The sequence below is a fragment of the Ranitomeya variabilis genome, chromosome 1 (genome assembly GCF_051348905.1).
Source record: "Ranitomeya variabilis isolate aRanVar5 chromosome 1, aRanVar5.hap1, whole genome shotgun sequence".
NCBI lineage: Eukaryota > Metazoa > Chordata > Amphibia > Anura > Dendrobatidae > Ranitomeya > Ranitomeya variabilis.
In genome coordinates, this window is record NC_135232.1 from 1,126,623,846 (window position 1) to 1,126,644,218 (window position 20,373).

General features: G+C 41.8%; 1 protein-coding gene across 1 annotated transcript in view; it reads right to left on the reverse strand.

The window, feature by feature from the left end:
* Positions 1-4,950: 4,950 nt before the first annotated feature.
* LOC143793021 (catenin alpha-2-like) overlaps positions 4,951-20,373 on the reverse strand; it is a 1,735,283-nt gene continuing 1,719,860 nt past the window's right edge. Inside the window, exon 8 of the mRNA XM_077279584.1 lies at positions 4,951-5,473. Coding sequence (XP_077135699.1) covers positions 5,438-5,473 — 36 coding nt within the window. The 3' untranslated portion in view covers positions 4,951-5,437. The remainder of the gene's footprint in view (positions 5,474-20,373) is intronic.

The window sequence follows — 20,373 nt, forward strand, 5'->3', positions numbered from 1 at the left end:
TTTTTACTGTAAGAACACTGAGATTATGGATTCTTTACTGTAAGAGCAGTGAGACTATGGATTCTTTACTGTAAGAACAATGAGACTACGGATTATTTTCTGTAAGAACAGTGAGACTATGGATTCTTTAATGTATGAGCAGTGAGACTATGGATTCTTTATCGTAAGAGCTTTGAGAATATGGATTCTTTAGAGTAAGATCAGTTGTTGTATGGGTTATTTACTGTAAGCGCAGTGAGACTATGGATTATTTACTGTATGAGCTGTGTTAGTATGGATTATTTACTGTAAGAGCTGTGATAGTATGGATTATTTATTGAAAGAGCAGTGATAGTATGGATTATTCACTGTAAGAGCAGTGAAACTATGGATTATATATTGTAAGAACAGTGATAGTATGCATTATTTACTGTACAAGCAGTGAGACTATGGATTCTTTACTGCACGAGCAGTGAGACTATGGATTATTTACTGTATGAACAGTGAGACTGTGGATTCTTTACTGTAAGAGCAGTGAGACTATGGATTCTTTACTGTAAGAGCAGTGAGACTATGGATTCTTTACTGTATGAGCAGTGAGACTATGGATTCTTTACTGTAGGAGCAGTGAGACTATGTGTTTGTTACTGTAAGAGCACTGAGATTATGGATTCTTTACTGTAAGAGCACTGAGACTACAGATTATTTTCTGTAAGAACAGTGAGACTATGGATTATTTACTGTAAGAACAGTGAGACTATGGATTCTTTACTGTAAGAGCAGTGAGAATATGGATTCTTTAGAGTAAGAACAGTTGTATGCATTATTTACTGTAAGAGCAGTGATAGTATGGAATATTTACTGTAAGAGCAGTGAGACTATGGAATATTTACTGTAAGAGCTGTGATAGTATGGATTATTTACTGTAAGAGCCGTGAAACTATGGATTATATACCATAAGAACAGTGAGACTATGGATTCTTTACTGTAAGAGCTGTGATAGTATGCATTATTTACTGTAAGAGCAGTGAAACTATGGATTATTTACTTAAAGGGAATCTGTCACCCCAAAATTTGCCTATAAGCTAAGGCCACCGGCATCAGGGGCTTTTCCACAGCATTCTGTAATGCTGTAGATAAGCCCCTGATGTAATCTGCAAGATAAGAAAATCACGTTATATTATACTCACCCAGGGGAGGTCCCGGTGCGGTCCAGTCAAATGGGTGTCTCAGGTCCGCTCCGGCACCTCCTATCTTCATTCCATGATGTCCTCTTCTGGTCTTCATGCCGCGGCTCCGGCGCAGGCGTACTTTATCTGTCCTGTTGAGGGCAGAGCAAAGTACTGCAGTCCGCAGACGCTGGGCCTCTCTGACCTTTCCCGGCACCTGCGCACTGCAGTACTTTGCTCTGCCCTGAACAGGACAGATAAGTACACCTGCACAGGAGCCACAACAGGAAGCAAAGAAGAGGACGTCATTGTATGAAGATGGGAGGCGCCGGACCGTGACACCCATCGGACCCGAACCGAACCGGGACCACCCCTGGGTGAGTATAATATAACCTGTTTTTCTTATCTTTCAGGTTACATTGGGGGCTTGATAAGCCCCTGATGCCGGTGGCCTTAGGTTATAGGCAAATTTTGGGGTGACAGATTCCCTTTAAGAACAGTGAGACTATGGATTATTTAGTGTAAGAGCAGTGAGACTATGGATTCTTTATTGTTAGAACAGTTATTGTATGGATTCTTTACTGTAAGAGCAGTGAAACTATGGATTATTTAGTGTAAGAGCAGTGATAGTATGGATTATTTACTGTAAGAACAATGAGACTATGGATTATATATTGTAAGAACAGTGAGACTATGGATTCTTTACTGTAAGAACAGTGAGACTACGGATTCTTTACTGTAAGAACAATGATAGTATGGATTATTTTCAGCAAGAGCAATGAAACTATGGATTATTTACTGTTAGAGTAGTGAGATTATGGATTTCTCTTAAACATAATGTTGTATTAGTTGATTCACTACTAGTGTTGAGCATTCCGATACCGCAAGTATACTTGCAGGTATCGGAATTCCGATACCGAGATCCGATACTTTTGTGGTATCGGGTATCGGTATTGAAACAACATTAATGTGTAAAATTAAGAATTAAAATAAAAAATATTGCTATACTCACCTCTCCGACGCAGCCTGGACCTCACCGAGGGAACCGGGAGCGTTCTTTGCTTAAAATGCGCGCTTTTACTTCCTTCCGTGACGTCACGGCTTGTGATTGGTCGCGTGCCGCCCATGTGGCCGCGACGCGACCAATCACAGCAAGCCGTGACGTAATTTTCAGGTCCTCAATGCCTAATTCTAGGCATTCAGGAATTTAAAATTACGTTCCGGCTTGTGATTGGTCGCGTCGCGGTCACATGGGCGACGCGACCAATCACAAGCCGTGACGTCACGGGAGGCAGGAGACGCGCGCATTTTTAAAATTACGTCACGGCTTGTGATTGGTTGCGTGCCGCCCATGTGACCGCGATGCGACCAATCACAGCAAGCCGTGACGTAATTTCAGGTCCTCAATGCAGAAATAGGCATCAGGACCTGAAATTACGTCACGGCTTGCTGTGATTGGTCGCGTCGCGGTCACATGGGCGGCACGCAACCAATCACAAGCCGTGACGTAATTTTAAAAATGCGCGCGTCTCCTGCCTCCCGTGACGTCACGGCTTGTGATTGGTCGCGTCGCCCATGTGACCGCGACGCGACCAATCACAAGCCGGAACGTAATTTAAAATTCCTGAATGCCTAGAATTAGGCATTGAGGACCTGAAAATTACGTCACGGCTTGCTGTGATTGGTCGCGTCGCGGCCACATGGGCGGCACGCAACCAATCACAAGCCGTGACGTTACGGAAGGAAGTAAAAGCGCGCATTTTAAGCAAAGAACGCTCCCGGTTCCCTCGGTAAGGTCCAGGCTGCGTCGGAGAGGTGAGTATAGCAATATTTTTTATTTTAATTCTTTATTTTACACATTAATATGGATCCCAGGGCCTGAAGGGGAGTTTCCTCTCCTTCAGACCCTGGGAACCATCAGGGATACCGTCCAATACTTGAGTCCCATTGACTTGTATTGGTATCGGGTATCGGTATCGGATTAGATCCGATACTTTGCCGGTATCGGCCGATACTTTCCGATACCGATACTTTCAAGTATCGGACGGTATCGCTCAACACTATTCACTACAAAAGTACAAGAAGCAATTCCAATGAACTTGTTCTACAGCATCATGCTCAGAATGCTTTGACTTTCACTTTTCCATCAGGGCACAAGGATGGCTTTTGCTTTAATTTCTTGGAAACGATCACATCTTAATATATACTTACCTTGTAAAGTCTTCACATCCTGTTCCATCCAGATGTGTCCGGGATCCCAGAATTCCAAGCGGCGGAAGATCAACGACCTCCATATTGGGACACCCAAGTGATGGGTGTCTCAATATGGAAACTGCTGGTGGTACCAGCCTCTTGCGCAGTACCAACAGCGGAACATCGTCGCACCACACACACTCTGTATACGTCGTACACACCACACACACTGTATACACCGTTTGCACCACACACATTGTATACGCCGTAAGCACCACACACACACACACCGGGATCAGCCGAATTATTCACTGACAGCAGCCATCTGCATGCGCAGTTTTATTGTGACCAACACTATCTGTTTGCACTAAGATGGCGGCAATCTGATTCACTGATTTACTGCGCCTGCGCGAATTCCGCGCAGGTGCATTGAATCATTTGGCTGATCCCGGTGGAAGATGCGCAACATGTCTACAGGAAGCGGGTCACATTAAAGGGGTTTTCTCACGAACGAAAGTTCATTTTAAAAATTGTCTGTGTCTGACCGTGTATGGAGCATAACACATCTCCTGGGCGGGGGAGGAAGCAAAAGACAATACTGACATTATAGCAGGGGATCACAGAGGATTTCTTTTGTCAGGTAAAATATTTCACTGTCTGTTTTTAAACAATATTTTACCTCACAAAATGTATCCTCTGTGATCTCTTGCTGTAATGTCAGTATTGTCTTTTGCTTGCCTCCCAGGAGCTGAGGTATGTTCTGTGCACGGTCAGACACAGACAATTTTTAAAATGAACTTTTAAGTTCATGGGAAAACTCCTTTAAAAAGCAAATATCAACGCCAATGACAATGAAAAGAAAGCAGCAAAGGCACAATGTCAAAGACAACAACGGGCAAATGAGACTCTTGAAGAGCAACAGCATCGCTGGGACAAAAACAATGCATATAAGCGTAGGCGTCAAGCACATGAGTCCCCTGATGCAAAAGTCATTGGATTATCACAGAATGCCATTGGCAACAACAGCGCCGCATGCCTGCCCCATCGTGACATTACCGCCCTCCCGATGCGAAAGCATCCGGCCTCCATCTAGTATTATATATTCTGTCAACACAGAGACTAGGGTTGAGCGACTTTTATTTTTATAGGATCGGGTCGGGTTTCACGAAACCCGACTTTCTCAAAAGAAGCCGGAAAGAAGCCGAGGGTGAGTATATTCCTATTAGGTATATACTCACCCTCGGACGCGCCCTGCTTCTTTCCGGCAGCCTTCCTTCTTAAGAATGAGCGCGTTCAGGACCTTTCGATGACGTCACGGCTTCTGATTGGTTGCGGCGGCCCACGTGACCGCTCAGTGACCAATCACAAGCCGTGACGTAATTCTCATGTCCTAAATTCCTAGAATGAGGAATTTAGGACCTGAGAATTACTTGTGATTGGTCGCTGAGCGGTCACGTGGGCCGCCGCGACCAATCACAAGCCGTGACGTCATCGAAAGGTCTTTCAAGCGCCATTCTTAGGAACGGAAGATACAGGTTACCAGCAGCGATGTCCAGGCTGCGTCGGAGAGGTGAGTATATCAATATTTTTTATTTTAATTCTTTATTTTACACTTAAATATGGATTCCGATACCGATTTCCGACATCGCAAACATATCGGAACTCGGTATCGGAATTCCGATACCAGATTCAGAAGATCGCAGACCTCATGGCCGACCCCACACAGGGGCCAAAAGTCGGCGACTTCTGAAAATGGCCGACCCGTTTCGCTCAACCCTAACAGAGACCATGCTCCCTCTGCTTTCTTTGCACTTGCACTTTATACATGGCTTCACAATTCATGAATTATGCCAGATTCAGACCTTTGCATCTTTCTTCATCCGCGTGCCTGATATAATGCCGATTTTATGGTAAATTTCTGTATTTGTCAAGTTCATTTATTTGTTATGTAAAATTTCTCTATTGGCCATGATTTTTGAGGCTATTCATTTACTACTCTTATCCACTTAGGGGCCACCTAGCTGCATTTTTCTTGTATTCTTGTAATGAATATATTATACACAAGGATTGGCAAATATTGCATGAAGAACGGAACATTAATGGCACAATAAAGAGAGGTAACATTCACTTACCTGTATGGAGATCCAAAGAAGTCAGCATAGAAAAGAAAGGAAAGTCAGTGAATAACTCATTAATAAACACATTGCTATATTTAAAAAAAAAAAGACAACAAAAAACAAAACAGAAATTATGGCTACCGATGTATCTATCATTACCTTTTCTCCAATTTCTCACTATCCAAATACAAATTCAATACATCATGGTGACTTGCAGGATTTTCCAAAGTATCCTACATGTTGCCACTGTTATATTGATTACAATAAAACCTGGGGTGAAGAAATCAGTCTTGTGGTTCTTGTGTAATCTATGTTAGAAATTTTCAGTAAATGAGATGCCCGTGCTCCGGGGCAGGACAGTAGGTAGAGTCTTGGTAAATGAGGACAGCATTCAATCCAGGTAAAGAAATTCAAATAAGACAGACACAGAGAGAGACAAACACATAGACAGACAGATAGAGATATAGATAGAAAGAGAGAGATAGACACAGAGAGAGACAGACACAGAGAGGCAAACAGAGACAGACATAGGAAAATAGAGATGGACACAGAGAGACCAACACAGAGAGAGACAGACAGAGTGAGATAGAAAGACAGAGAGAGGCAGACAGAGAGACAGAGTAAGAGCCTCTTTTTCTGTGTCCATCTCTCTTTGTGTTTGTCTCTTTATTTGTGTCTGTCTCTTTCTTTTTCTCTGTGTCTGTCTCACTCTCTCTCTGTCTCTCTTTCTGTCTCTTTGTGTCTGTCTCTCTCTCTTTGTCTGTCTCTCTTTCCCTGTGTCTGTATCTCTGTCTATCTCTGTGTCTCTCTCTTTACCTGTGTCTTTGTCTCTCTCTGTATGTCTCTTTTTCTGTTTCTATCTCTCTTTCTACATGTCTGTCTTTCTATCTATCTGTCTCTCTCTGTGTCTGTCGATCTCTCTTTCTGTCTCTTTGTGTCTGTCTCTCTCTTTGTATGTCTCTCTTTCCCTGTGTCTGTATCTCTAGCTGTCTATCTCTCTGTCTCTCTCTCTTTACCTGTGTCTTTCTCTCTGTCTCTCTGTCTCTCTCTTTCTCTGTTTCTGTCACTCATTCTATGTGTCTGTCTCTCTCTGTCTGTCACTCTCTCTTTCTCTTTGTGTCTGTCTCTCTCTTTTTGTCTGTCTCTTTCCCTGTATCTGTATCTCTCTCTGTCTATATCTGTATCTCTCTCTTTCCCTGTGCCTTTCTCTCTCTCTGTATGTCTCTCCATGTCTCTCTCTTTTTCCCATTTTTTTCTCTCTTTCTACATGTCTGTCTTTCTCTGTGTCTGTTTCTCCCATGCTCTTTGTCTGTCCCTCTTTCTATGTGTCTGTCTCTCTCTCTCTCTGTGTCTGTCTCTATGAGAGGAACATGTTTGTGTTTTGGGGTGGACTATGGGCCGATCTATCCTTGGTCTCTCCTTGGTCTCTGTGGCTTAGAGCAGGAAGATAAGACTCTCCCACCTAGGAGCATGTGCATCTCACTAGCTGAAAACTTCTAACACTGAATACACAAGAACCACAAGACGGATTTCTTCATCTCAGGTATCATTTAAATCAGTATAACAGCGGCAACCTGACCGTGTCTGTAGTATACTTAGCAAAATCCTTCTGACAATTTCAAATTAAAAGGAATCTGTCAGCACATTTTTTTCTATGGTATCTGTTCGCTGCAAGATGTACTATAGGGGCTGAGACCCTGATTCCAGCGATGCCTCACTTACTTGGATGTTTGACGTAGTTTGGAGAGAATCCCTGTTTTGTCTGATGTAGATGTAGCAAAGCTAAGACTTCTAGGCTATGTATAACCCCCAAAAAAACCCTGATTGGCAGCTTTCTGACAATGCGCAGTGTATACAGGAAGCTGTCAATCAATGTTTCGGGATGCGGTTACACACTTTAGACCAGTGTTCCCCAAGTTCGGTCTTCATGAGCCACCAACGGGTCATGATTTCAGGATTTCCTTAGTAATGCCCAGGTGAGAACTCTATAATCTAGACAGGCAACAATTCCATCATCTGGGCCATACTAAGAAAATCCTGAAAACACGGTGGCTGTTGATGACCGGAGTTGGGGAACACTGCTTTAGACTGACTTGTCTGCACGAGAAACCTAGTCAGGCAGTGGTAATCTTCTGCTAATAAAATGCTTTTTTTATTGAAACTACAGCACGTAGCCTAATAAGCGACACATCTTTGTAATCAGTGTCTCAACCTCTGCATTAGGCTGCTCTCAGATTAAATAGAAAACACCTGCTGACAGATTTCATTTCAGCAGATTGAAATTTAGAGCACAACCGCTGGGTCGGCTCAGAAACTTTGGACACATATATATATATTTATTTATTAAAGCTAGTTTTTGGAGCTATTGGGGGATATGTCAAGGTAAGCCTTGACCTTCATGTTTTAATCACTGTATAAGGACCTTGATTTACACAAGGGCGACGGTGCTGGTTGGAAGATGTAGTCCGGTAAGGCAAAGTGTAAAAAGTCTCAAAAGGCAAAAGAGTAGATAGGAAATGGGCTGTGGTCAGACAACAGGACCATAACAAGCAAGTAAGAGCAGCTAGTGCAGGACTGAACCAGAGGAGGCACACTATATCTGGCATCTCTCAGCACTAGACTGGGAGAATCAGTAGGGTGTGGTGGTGCTCAAATGGCCAAAGCAGGGAACTGAGTAATCCAGATGGACAGCAGACATCCCCATACTGTCATACTGGAAGACACTACAGATTCAAGCCAATACAGTCTGATGGCGGTGCTCAGAGCCTGCGCTGTCCAGAACTTCTGGCCCTAAAAATTCCTCCATCACCAATGAAGCCAGAAGGACAAATGTGGCAGCAACTGTTGACAGAAGCGGACATCGTAGGAGCAGGTCCCGGAGGAGATGTCACAATATTAAACTTATCACCGGTGATCTGCTTTAATCTCTGACCTTGTGTATAATTATCCTAAAGCACCACCACAGCTACAGCGATGCATTACACTGTTCACTTGAGATGTTTCTGTTTTCAAACAACTTGCCCAATCTTCCATAGAGACAGGTTCATTGGTAGTTTTCCAATGCTCTTGGTGGTTGAAAAGGATCTTGAATGGGAACCTTCCTCTATTAACTTCAAATTTAAAAATAGGATAATTCTAAATATTTTTCTAATCTTTTTTTTTCAATTAGTGGAACGTCTTAATTGCTTGTCTTTGTTCTGTATTTGTCTACAGTGCTGTAAACAAGAGGCTCAATAGAGAAGGGAGAATCGATTCGTAGGACTCTGGTCCATCAACCAGGTCAGAAATCTGTGACCTCTGGATGGGAGGACTGTGCAGCTCATTTTTTCCCACCAATCCTGGTTCCTCTTTTAATTATATAAAATCTTCCAGAAACAAAATGAGCAGAATTATACTGTTTTTGATAAAAAATAGCATAAAAGCCATCCCACCGTCAACAAGGTGACCCAGATCCGGACAGGTCCTATGCTGTCTAACATTAGAAACCTTACCATATGTGAGAGTTGACCTCAGTGTGTGAATAAGGGCAGACAAAAGGAACGGGTCCCGACTTGTGGACACCAGTCTGGGGAAGCCTTTAAATATAATTTCCAGCTCAGGAGAGGGAGGCCACACCCCGGATTGCACAGAATGCAAAAATAGAAAGAAAAAACACAAAAAATTAAGCTTGGTTTAAGTTGGTTAAGTTGGTTAGTTGGGCTGAGATAGCATGATTGCAGGTGAGGCACACACATCGCAAAGAACTGGCTAATCAAAAGAAATTTGGGAATGTCAAGAGGTAAGGAGATTCACGGGTCTCCGATTCATCAGTCACAGATTACTGTCCCAACAGATAGGCCAGAGTTTTGCGAATCGATTCTAGTGGATAATGGTATTTTGGATTATGGGAATTATATATAGATATAATAGATGACTGTATCTCTTACACCTCACATTCCTTTCTCATATCCATAGTAAATATTACAATATACGGCATACAGTACCGTTAGTAAAAAGTCTCCCCGAAAGCCAATTTTTTCCCATATTAGAAGAGTCTGTGACCTCCACTCACCCATCTGCCGAGTCCTAAAGCCCCCGAGAATATTTCAGAAGACAGATCTGACACACGGAAAGGATTTAATTGCCCTTCTATGCAATTTGCTAGACAAACCTATTTAGCCGTCAGTGGACCAGTATTTCATCTGCATGAGGTATTAATAAGGGAAGCTTCATTTATTTTAGGTTTTTCGTCCAAGCTGAAAAAATAAAAGTGCTAAACTAGGGTTGGAGCTGCAGGTGAAGAATGTAGTAGTAGTGGACGAATTGAAAAGAGACATGTAGGATGTAAAATTAGTTAGAGGGGTTTAGAAGGTTTGGAAAAAAGATCAATTTTTCCTATTTACATGGTTTTTAGGGCACATTTTGCTCACGTCAAATACCAAATCAACTTAATTTCTAAAGACCTCAGCTAACTACATCTCAGTAATCTATAATTCTGTTAGAATCATTGGACCAAGACTTGTGTCTATAATTTGGACAAATAAAGTGCCCGTAATAAATTTGAGTGAAACAGTCCTTCCTTGTATTTCCCTCCGAACCAACAGAAGAGGGCCCCTGTGCAAGAAAATAAATGGGCCATTTGTAGCCCTATAACTCATCAGAATGAAGAATTAACTTTCTTTGGATGTAGACCCCCTTACCTCTTGGGCCCCTGTGTGGCTGCACAGGTTGCACCAATGGCATGCCCCCCCTGGCTATGGGCATGTGGTTGGTAACTGTTCTTCATTGCTATGCTTTCACTGTCACACCTTATCTGTACAGTTTCTTCAGTGTTTTATGGCTTTTGCTCCTTATCTCTAATGCTAAGCGGTGATGTCCTCTCACTATCCAGATTCATCCAAAAATGGCTGCTGCGTTCTGTGCTTCGGCTTTTATACTGGCTATGATAGTCCCTTTGGATTAGCTACACTATGCTATGTAATGTCATAGCTGCAAGATACAATGAAGAAACCCAACTGGCCGTGCTCGAGGTCACATAAGCCTTCTCTGGCTAATGCGATCTTCTACAATTTGTAAAAAGGTAGTGGTCATTACTCACTATTCCAAGTTCCTGTAAAGGTCCTGTAAATTTCCAAAAAAATGACACAAATTTGATTTACATGTAATCAATTTGTTCATCGCTACCAGTTACTTTGAAAAAAAAACTAAACAATAAATGATCTTGTGATATTCTGTCAGGAGATGTTTAAACTATATGGGACTATATGTAGGAAACTATTGGCTGTGACGTGAATTGTAACAATGTGTAACCATGAAATAGAGAATATAATAAGGGTATGTTCAAAAAGAGTTGTTTGGCGTGGAGTTTGCTGGCTAAAAAATCTACACTGAAAAAAAAAACAACTTTTAGCCACCCATCAACTTTGTAAAATTTTAGGAGCATACGGTGCCATGTCACATCACGGGCATTAAGATGGAGCTATATCGGCTTGTCAGAAGTATTTTCTGGTAAGTTCCTTGAGCATAAAACATATTGTATGCAGCTATTAGATGTACCCATGTATACCTGCTAGGCAGATGCCAAGAAGACCCTCGTGTGGCACATGTAGGGCACAGGAGGTCTTAGGACACTTGTTCAAAATATACCAGGGGAATGCTAGTGAGCACCAACCAAATTAAGGTTCTCAGTGGCTGCAGTTGGCCCCTAAATGTGAAGGTTTAGGGTTGGGAAAACCTCTACAGGACAGTGGTTTTGGAGAATTTTACTTTTGTTACCCTCCCTACAATAATGAAGAAGAGCAGTTCTGGCAGATTCATGCATCAATTACCAATAAATTTCGGAAGACAACCATCACTACCACCGTTCGGCCTAAAAGCAGAGTCAAAGAGAAGCTCTGAAAGAATATTTATTAAAATGCACCACACATTTCGAGGCCGGCCTGACCTCTTCTTCAGGTCAAAGTTCCAATTTCGAGACGCACAGTACGTTTTAATAAAAATAGTCTTTGCAACCCTGTTCTTAAATTGCGTGACGGAGCTGTGGTTGGGTTTCTTCTTGTTGTCTGCGGTAGGGTGGTTCCTCTTGGTTTCATAGGAAACAACAGGGAAGAAGAGTCTTCTAAAGCAACGTAGCAGATAGCTTGATGGAAGAAGACGGATTTATAATTACCAACTGAGGATAATTGCATTGAGCTTAAAGCCATTGATTCGATTTTATTAACGCTATTGACAAGGTGTAAACAAGATGCCGGCGGAGGGATAATCAGGGGTTAAGTCAATGACGTCCAGCTCGAAACATCTTCCTGAGTCTTGTCTTGCAGTAACACCCCCAAGTAATATATTATCATTTATTTTTTTTGCTTTTAGCCATTGTATAACAGGTGAGGATGCAAAAGCCCTGCAGTTCGGGGGCCAAACAGAAAACAAAGACCCCCTTATAGCCAACGTTCTGACAGCAGCAACGATTAGGAAGATAATCAATGATCCCGGGAAGCATGGAGAATACTTGTGTACTCGGGGCTTGCTTTGCCCACAGCTTACTCATTGGCTGACATCTATGCAGACCGGTGTCTGGGCAATTACCGAGCATGGAAAGCAGTTACTAAGCTGCCCTAAGACAATCTGTTTCAATGTTCCAGTTCTTGCTATGAGGGGTGGCTAATTATCTCCTGCTGTGACCCTCAATATAGAGCAACGCTTCGCCTTAACCCATCGTGTACCAACTTAGATTACAATTATAGAGGTCAATTTTTTTTTTTTCTCTTTATCTAAATTCCAAGATGTGCACTATGGTTGTGGCGTTATTTTTTATTTCTTAGAGAGGTAGTCTACTTCCTTTATTTTGAGGAGTCCGCTTTGCGTAAAATTGGTGGAGGTCCGACACATTGAATCCCCACCGAACAGCTGATATCGGCCATGTTGAAGTCCAGAAGTGGAGCAGAACAGCACATCTCCATATACTGTGTAGAGTCCACCGATGGATACAGCTGTTCACCGCCTGTAGAAGACAAGAGGAGATAAGCTGCAGTTCTCGCCAGCGGCCGCCACACATGGGGCTGTGCTGTTCTGTACACTGCCTACAACTGGCTGCCAACCAATTGGTCAGGGCGGGGGGATAGGACCACCATCGACCTTCTATTGCTCTTTTAACCAAGGGATAGGTCATGAATATGAAACTAGTGGATTGTAGACAGGACGAATAAATAATGTTTTCCAATTTCTTAGTGATTTGTGCAGACAATATCATAGGATATATCTAAACAGCACCCTGCCTGGACCTTCTTTTTTTTAAATCGTAAAAGCTAAATTTCTCTACATTTATTGGTGTTGGGGCTTAGTCATTTATTTACCATGTAGATTGTAGGTGGTGCCTATGTGAGATGGTAATGAATAGACTTGCAGTTTCGGACTCCGGCCACAAGAGGTCACTGCTGCTTCTTTGATAGACTCTATTGTAGACCTCCTGCTGTTTTTTTTTAGTTTGAGCACATAGCTGACTGGAAAGTACGAGTGAGAGAGAAATCCACTGTCATCCTGGGATCTCAGAGTCAGAAGAGAAGAGACGGGCAAAGCACCAGAAGTGGCACATCTAGTATATGTGCCTTCTCTGGGCGGCTGCGGGCTGCTATTTTTAGTCTGGGGGGGCAATATCAATGGTCCCTTACCAGACTGAGAATACCAGCCCCCAGCTGTCTGCTTTAGCAAGGCTGGTTGTCAAAAATGGGGGGAACCCCTGGTTGTTTTTTTTTAAATTATTTAAATAATTAAAAAATACAGCATGAGGACCCCTCTATTCTTGATAACCAGCCTTGCTGAAGCTGACAGCTGTCAGTTTTACCTGGCTGGTTATAGAAAATATAGGGGAATCCACAACGTTTATTTTTTATTAATATTTATTTGCTGCGCAGGAGTCGGCTAATGAATACTCCTATCAGCGGCTCCTGCTCTCACTGTTATTAGCGGCAGCAGGTGTCGGCTGATGGGAGCAGTAGTCCCATCAGCTACCACCAGTGACCGGAGGTAAAAGTTACACCTCCGATCACAGCTGTGGCTCATGCTGTCATTTGACAGCCTGGGAACAGTGGCTGTCTGACCGGCGGTAAAATCAGAAGTGGTACCTGCACGTACCTCACTACGGTGCCTGTGCCTCATCATACCCTCGAAGTTCACAAAGACAGTAATGTAGAGGACTATGAGGTGCACATAGTGTGGTGTCTAGAGGAAGGAGGAAAGTAGTGCCAATCCTTTGGAGCAATTCAACTTCTAAGATGAAGACCACTATAATAAAAAGTCAACTTAACCCCACAACCTTCAAGGGGGCGGTGACCCTACTAGTGAAACTGGCATGCAAATCATCCACTGAGAATTTGTTTTACAGAGAACATTTCTGGAGTAATTACCATCTTGGAAATACTTCTAATTGCTTTAGCATTTTGCCACGTTTTAACCCTGAAACCTAAGAACGGGAACTAAAATGCCATTCTGTTCATTAGCGTCCACAACCTGTTTATCTCCTGCCAGGATACCATTAACCCTCCAGGGACACACCATGCGAACAGTAGTCTTTTTTTTATTATTATTCCTTCAATTACTTCAGCAAATCTTCAGGAGGATTTTTCAGGCTGCAGATTTTTTTTTTTTATGCTGTATGCATTTTAAGTTTTGGTTTTTAAACCCCCCTGCTGGATTGTTATTCCTCGAAGCAGATGCTCACTATTCAGTTTTCTGAAAAACAGGTCTGAGTCACGTTTGCAGACGGTCCCTTGCAGACATTTTGAAGAGGTGTGAATGCAAAAAAATAAATCACCTATTTGAGCTAAGGTAACTGGAGAAGTGAGGAGATGCCATCTACTGGAGGAAAGGTGAATCACAGCCAGAAAACAACATCTCCGCATCTGCACCTGCTAGTATATATGGAGGTCATGAAGCAAGATGTGGTATCTGTCCCTAGATGTATTCTATCTATCCATCTATTATCTATCCATCTATCTATCTATCTATCCAGGGGCGGACATATCATTGGTGCACCCCGAGCACAGGTGCCCAAGAAGTAAGGAGGACCACTTCTAAGTCCAATTGTGGAATTGTGCATTAGGATGAATTAATAGGCTGAAAAGGGCCCATATACTGTTTGTGGATAGGGACCCTTTTCAGTCTGTGACCCCCAGTGTTTCTATCAATCTATCCATGTATATATCTATCTGCCTTGTGGGCTGTAATAATCACTTAGGAAGGTTAGCAAAGCAACTCTTTTTTATTCCATACATTCATGTCTTACAGAAACTCTGGGTAGATGGCCACAATGCAAGGTGCCCAGTCCACAAGATCCCAGCATGGCCCCCATAACAGGAGGTATCCACGGTTTACCAATTCTGTCAGATAATACTCAGTTTCTTCCTGGAAATGATTGCAAACACAAATTCTTTGTTATTATTATCTTCATTTAATTTGTCTTAAATGAAAAAACACAAAAAGAATTGTCCTAAAGCCAAATTGGATATAATTCCACACCAAACATAAAAAAGGGGGTGGACAAAAGTATTGGCACTGTTCGAAAAATCCTGTGATGCTTCTCTAATTAGTGTAATTAACAGCACCTGTAACTTCCCTGTGGCACCTAACAGGTGTTGGCAATAACTAAATCACACTTGCAGCCAGTTGACATGGATTAAAGTTGACTCAACCTCTGTCCTGTGTCCTGTGTGCACCACATTGAGCATGGAAAAAAGAAAGAAGACCAAAGAACTGTCTGAGGACTTGAGAAACCAAATTGTGAGGAAGCCTGAGCAATCTCAAGGCTACAAGTCCATCTCCAAAGACCTGAATGTTCCTGTGTCTACCGTGCGCAGTGTCATCAAGAAGTGTAAAGCCCATGGCACTGTGGCTAACCTCCCTAGATGTGGACGGAAAAGAAAAATTGACAAGAGATTTCAACGCAAGATTGGGCGGATGTTGGACAAAGAACCTCGACTAACATCCAAACAAGTTCAAGCTGCCCTGCAGTCCGAGGGTACAACAGTGTCAACCCGTACTATCCGTCGGCGTCTGAATGAAAAGGCACTGTATGGTAGGAGACCCAGGAAGACCCCACTTCTTACCCCGAGACATGAAAAAGCCAGGCTGGAGTTTGCCAAAACTTACCTGAAAAAGCCTAAAACATTTTGGAAGAATGTTCTCTGGTCAGATGAGACAAAAGTAGAGCTTTTTGGGCAAAGGCATCAACATAGAGTTTACAGGAGAAAAAAAAGAGGCATTCAAAGAAAAGAACACGGTCCCCACAGTCAAACATGGCGGAGGTTCTCTGATGTTTTGGGGTTGCTTTGCTGCCTCTGGCACTGGACTGCTTGACCGTGTGCATGGCATTATGAAGTCTGAAGACTACCAACAAATTTTGCCGCATAATGTATGGCCCAGTGTGAGAAAGCTGGGTCTCCCTCAGAGGTCACGGGTCTTCCAGCAGGACAATGACCCAAAAAACACTTCAAAAAGCACTAGAAAATGGTTTGAGAGAAAGCACTGGAGACTTCTAAGGTGGCCAGCAAAGAGTCCAGACCTGAATCCCATAGAACACCTGTGGAGAGATCTAAAAATGGCAGTTTGGAGAAGGCACCCTTCAAATATCAGGGTCCTGGAGCAGTTTGCCAAAGAAGAAGGGTCTAAAATTCCAGCAGAGCATTGTAAGAAACTCATTGATGGTTACCGGAAGCGGTTGGTCGCAGTTATTTTGGCTAAAGGTTGTGCAACCAAGTATTAGGCTGAGGGTGCCAATACTTTTGTCTGGCCCATTTTTGGAGTTTTGTGTGAAATGATCAATGTTTTGCTTTTTGCTTCATTCTCTTTTGTGCTTTTTCATTTAAGACAAATTAAATGAAGATAATAATACCAAAGAATTTGTGTTTGCAATCATTTTCAGGAAGAAACGGAGTATTATCTGACAGAATTGCAGGGGTGTCAATACTTTTGGCCACAACTGTATCTATCTATTATCTATCTACAGTATTATCTATCTCTATCTATCTATCTATCTATCTATCTATCATCCATCTATCATCTATAAAAAAAATGCCTGAAAGTGACATGTATAGTAGGATAGGCAAGGGTTATGATAGGACCCATCAGAGAAGTGTCACCTTGCCGTGGCTGATGGGCACACATGAATTGGCCAATTTATGCACTACAAACCTTTCATTTTTTTGTAAGAACATCTTGCTGAGTCACAATGCTGTTGGAAGTTGTTATTTTCATTGACATTATATGTCTTATGCAAATTGCCTCTGCTGAAAAAAGAAGACTTAACTCTATAGCGTCACCTATTGGAAGTAGCGATCCTACAAGTCACAATCAACCCTTTAACGAGTCGTGCAATATGACTTAGGATAAAAGCCAAATCAGTATCTCAATTCGCAGACACGGTGTTTCGGGCTGTTGGCCCTCGTCAGTGCGAAGCATGAGAACTGATTTGGCTAGGTGAGAGGCTCTGGAGTGGGGTCTAAGGGGTAACGTTTCTCCTTATGGAGAGTGACATACCAGGTGATGTCTTGGCATTCATAGAGTGCTGCTGAGCTTTTTTATACATATCTGTCATCTATCCATTTATTATTATTATCTATCTATCTATAACATATCTATCTTTATCTATCTATTATCTATATGGATAGATAATAGATAGATAACAGATAGATAATAGATAAATAGATAAATAGATAGATAGATAGATAGATAGATAGATAAATAGATGATAGATAGATAGATGATTGATAGATAGATAGATAAATAGATAGATAGATAATAGATAGATGATAGATAGATAATAGATGATAGATAGATAATAGATAGATGATAGATAGATAGATAGATAGATAGATAGATAGATAGAAAGATAGATAATAGATAGATGATAGATAGATAGATAGTTAGATAGATAGATAGATAGATAATAGATGATAGATAGATAATAGATGATAGATAGATAATAGATAGATGATAAATAGATAATAGATAGATGATAGATAGATAGAAAGATAGATAGATAATAGATAGATGATAGATAGATAGATAGATAGATAGATAGATAGATAGATAGATAGATAGATAGATAATGGATATATAGATAATAGATAGATAATTAGATGATAGATAGATAGATAGATAGATAGATAGATAGATAGATAGATAGATAATGGATAGATAGATAATAGATAGATAATTAGATGATAGATAGATAGATAGATAGATAGATAGATAGATAGATAGATAGATAGATAGATAGATAAATAATAGATACATAGATAGATAATAGATAGATCGATAGATAATACATGGATAGATAGATAGATAGATAGATAGATAGATAGATAGATAGATAGATAGATACTAGATGATATAGGATATGGCGCATTTTGACGCAGTTTGCAGTGTTATTATAGGTGTCGGTGTGTAATACCGTACATGGTGTATGAAATATACTTGTGTAAATTACGGCCGCGTTATCAATGCGGAAGACATTTTTGTTCTAATAAATAAGTAAACTCGCACACAGCTGCCATGTACGGAGCAGAAATCAATACAGATAACGTTACAGGTACAGCGCCCCCTCCCATTCAACTGTCAAAATACCGGCATAGAATGTTCTAGGTTGTTTTTCTTTTTCTGAAATATGTCAAAAATGACAAGAGCAATTATTGCTGGGAAAGCAGCAGCAGTCCCCGTATACATTTAGATGGAGTTTTTTTTCCTGAGTCCATTAACACAGTTGTGTCTTTGGCTCACACGACCACAAAAACGCAGAATTAATAAGATTGTTGTACCTGGTTTGTCAGCACAAATGTCATAATAATGGTTTCCATTCAGCAAATAAATTAACACTTCAGAAAAAAAGAAAAAACATAAAATGAGTAAAAGTATATTGTAAAATATCTACACTCTGAGGCATTCGTTTTTATTAGATGCATCATCGTACTAGTACGGATATGGGGGTCACTTTTGACCTAAATTAATGGATTTTTGGCTAAAAAAAATTGCAGTTTGGTTTTAATAACAATTTTCTACAGTTTTCTTTCCATAGACTTTATGATGCACTGTCTATTGCAGGCTGAAGAATGAGTTAACTGAGGATCCATCAGTGAGGTTGTTTTGATTCTGTTTATTTCTCTTTTCCTGCCTTACTCCCAGCACTTCTCATCTGATTTATGACCACATCTAAGTTCACATGTCCCTGACCATAGAAAAAGGGACATATTGTTGTAACAGCACAGAGAGGCTGCTCCTGCTGCTGCTGCAAGTTGTCATATAGTTTGATAGGATCCTATGTGAAAGTGTCCTTCTAGCATCTAACTAGTTTGCGCTAATAGTATTATGCAGGCAGTAGTCCACATTTCCAAATCAAAATTGTTTTGGCTAATACTGTGTTGCAGTCAGGAGGTCACATTTCATAATCAAAATTGTCTGCGCTAATATTGGGTCGCAGGCACCAGACCCAATTTCCTAAACAAAATCAGTTGGGCTAATATTGTTGTGCAGGTGTAAGACCCCATTTCATAATCAAAATTGTTGGGGCTAATAATGTGTCGACACCAGTCCACATTTCCTAATAAAAATTATTTGGGTTAATATTGTTAGCGGGCTATTCAAAATCATTTGGGCCAATGTTAGTGTGCAGGCACCAAACCACATTTCCTAATCAAAACTGTTTGGGCTAATATTAGGGTGCAGACAGGAGTCCACATTTCCTATTCAAAGTCGTTTGGACTTATACTGTGTTGCAGTCAGGAAGTCACATTTCCTAATCAAAATAATTTGGGCTAATACTGGGTGCAGGCACCAGGCCCCATTTCCTAATAAAAAAATAGTTTGGGCTAATATTGTTGTGTAGGCAGGGAGCCACGTTTCCTATTTAAAAACATTTGGGTTGATATTGTTGTGCAGGCACACTATCTCAGCAAATAATTACTTATTGTTAATTGAATTAGAGGAGACTGGCAGGTCTGTGCCTATGGTTGTGAAACAACTGGTTAAAGGGAAGGGTACATCCAACATGTTTGGGAAAAAGTGAGGTCTTGGTAAAAGAGGGAATAGGCTTGGTGTTCGACATGTGCATTGGTTAGGTGGTAATGTTACTGAAAGCTCTACTGAGCCAACACCGTCTCGTCTTATCCAAAGACAACTGATAACATTTGTTACTGGACAGGCTACTTTAGTGCCTTTCTTTTGCAGCCATACAGCGACTGGCCTTGTTGATGAGGGCCAGAAAGAGCATGTGGTCCAATGGATGCTAAGCACTGCATCAAGTAGCCTCTCCTCCTTTTCCTCCATCTTAGCATCACACACAGTGCAATCCTCAGAGGTGGCACCCCAATTACCCTTGTCTTCCCCGCGTCACAACTCTACAACTGGCCTACTGACTGTGGTGAGCCACAGATGGGCAAGTCTACTGAGCTGTTCATGCATTCTATTCTGTGGGCATCAGAAGTCTGCTCCAAAGATTCACAGAATCGAGAAGAGAAAAGCATCTACACCAATGGCCAAAACGCTTTCCTGTTGGATCTGGGGCCGGACGAAGTTGGGTTTGAGAGCAAAATCCAGACCCTCGTCACCAGATGTTAACCTCCAGGGGTGGAGGTGATCCTGATGACACTCAGATACCTGAGGCGCACGCAGATTGCACTGTGCTGTCAGGGCAGGAAGAGGAGGAGTGTTAGTTTCAAGGTGAGGAGCAGGACAAGAGAGAGGATGATGATGAGGTTGTACATCCCACATGGTGCGAACCCAGAGGCACGCAGCTGAGTAGCTCATTAGAGGAGGAGAAAGACAAAGAGGTTATGTTGTTGCTTGCCGCACAGACACAGAGTGATGCAAACATGGCAGCACTGAATGCACAACGGACTGTGGCCAGCAGCGGTCGCAAGTCTGCAGATTGCAGGGGAGGCATGGGTTGCCTA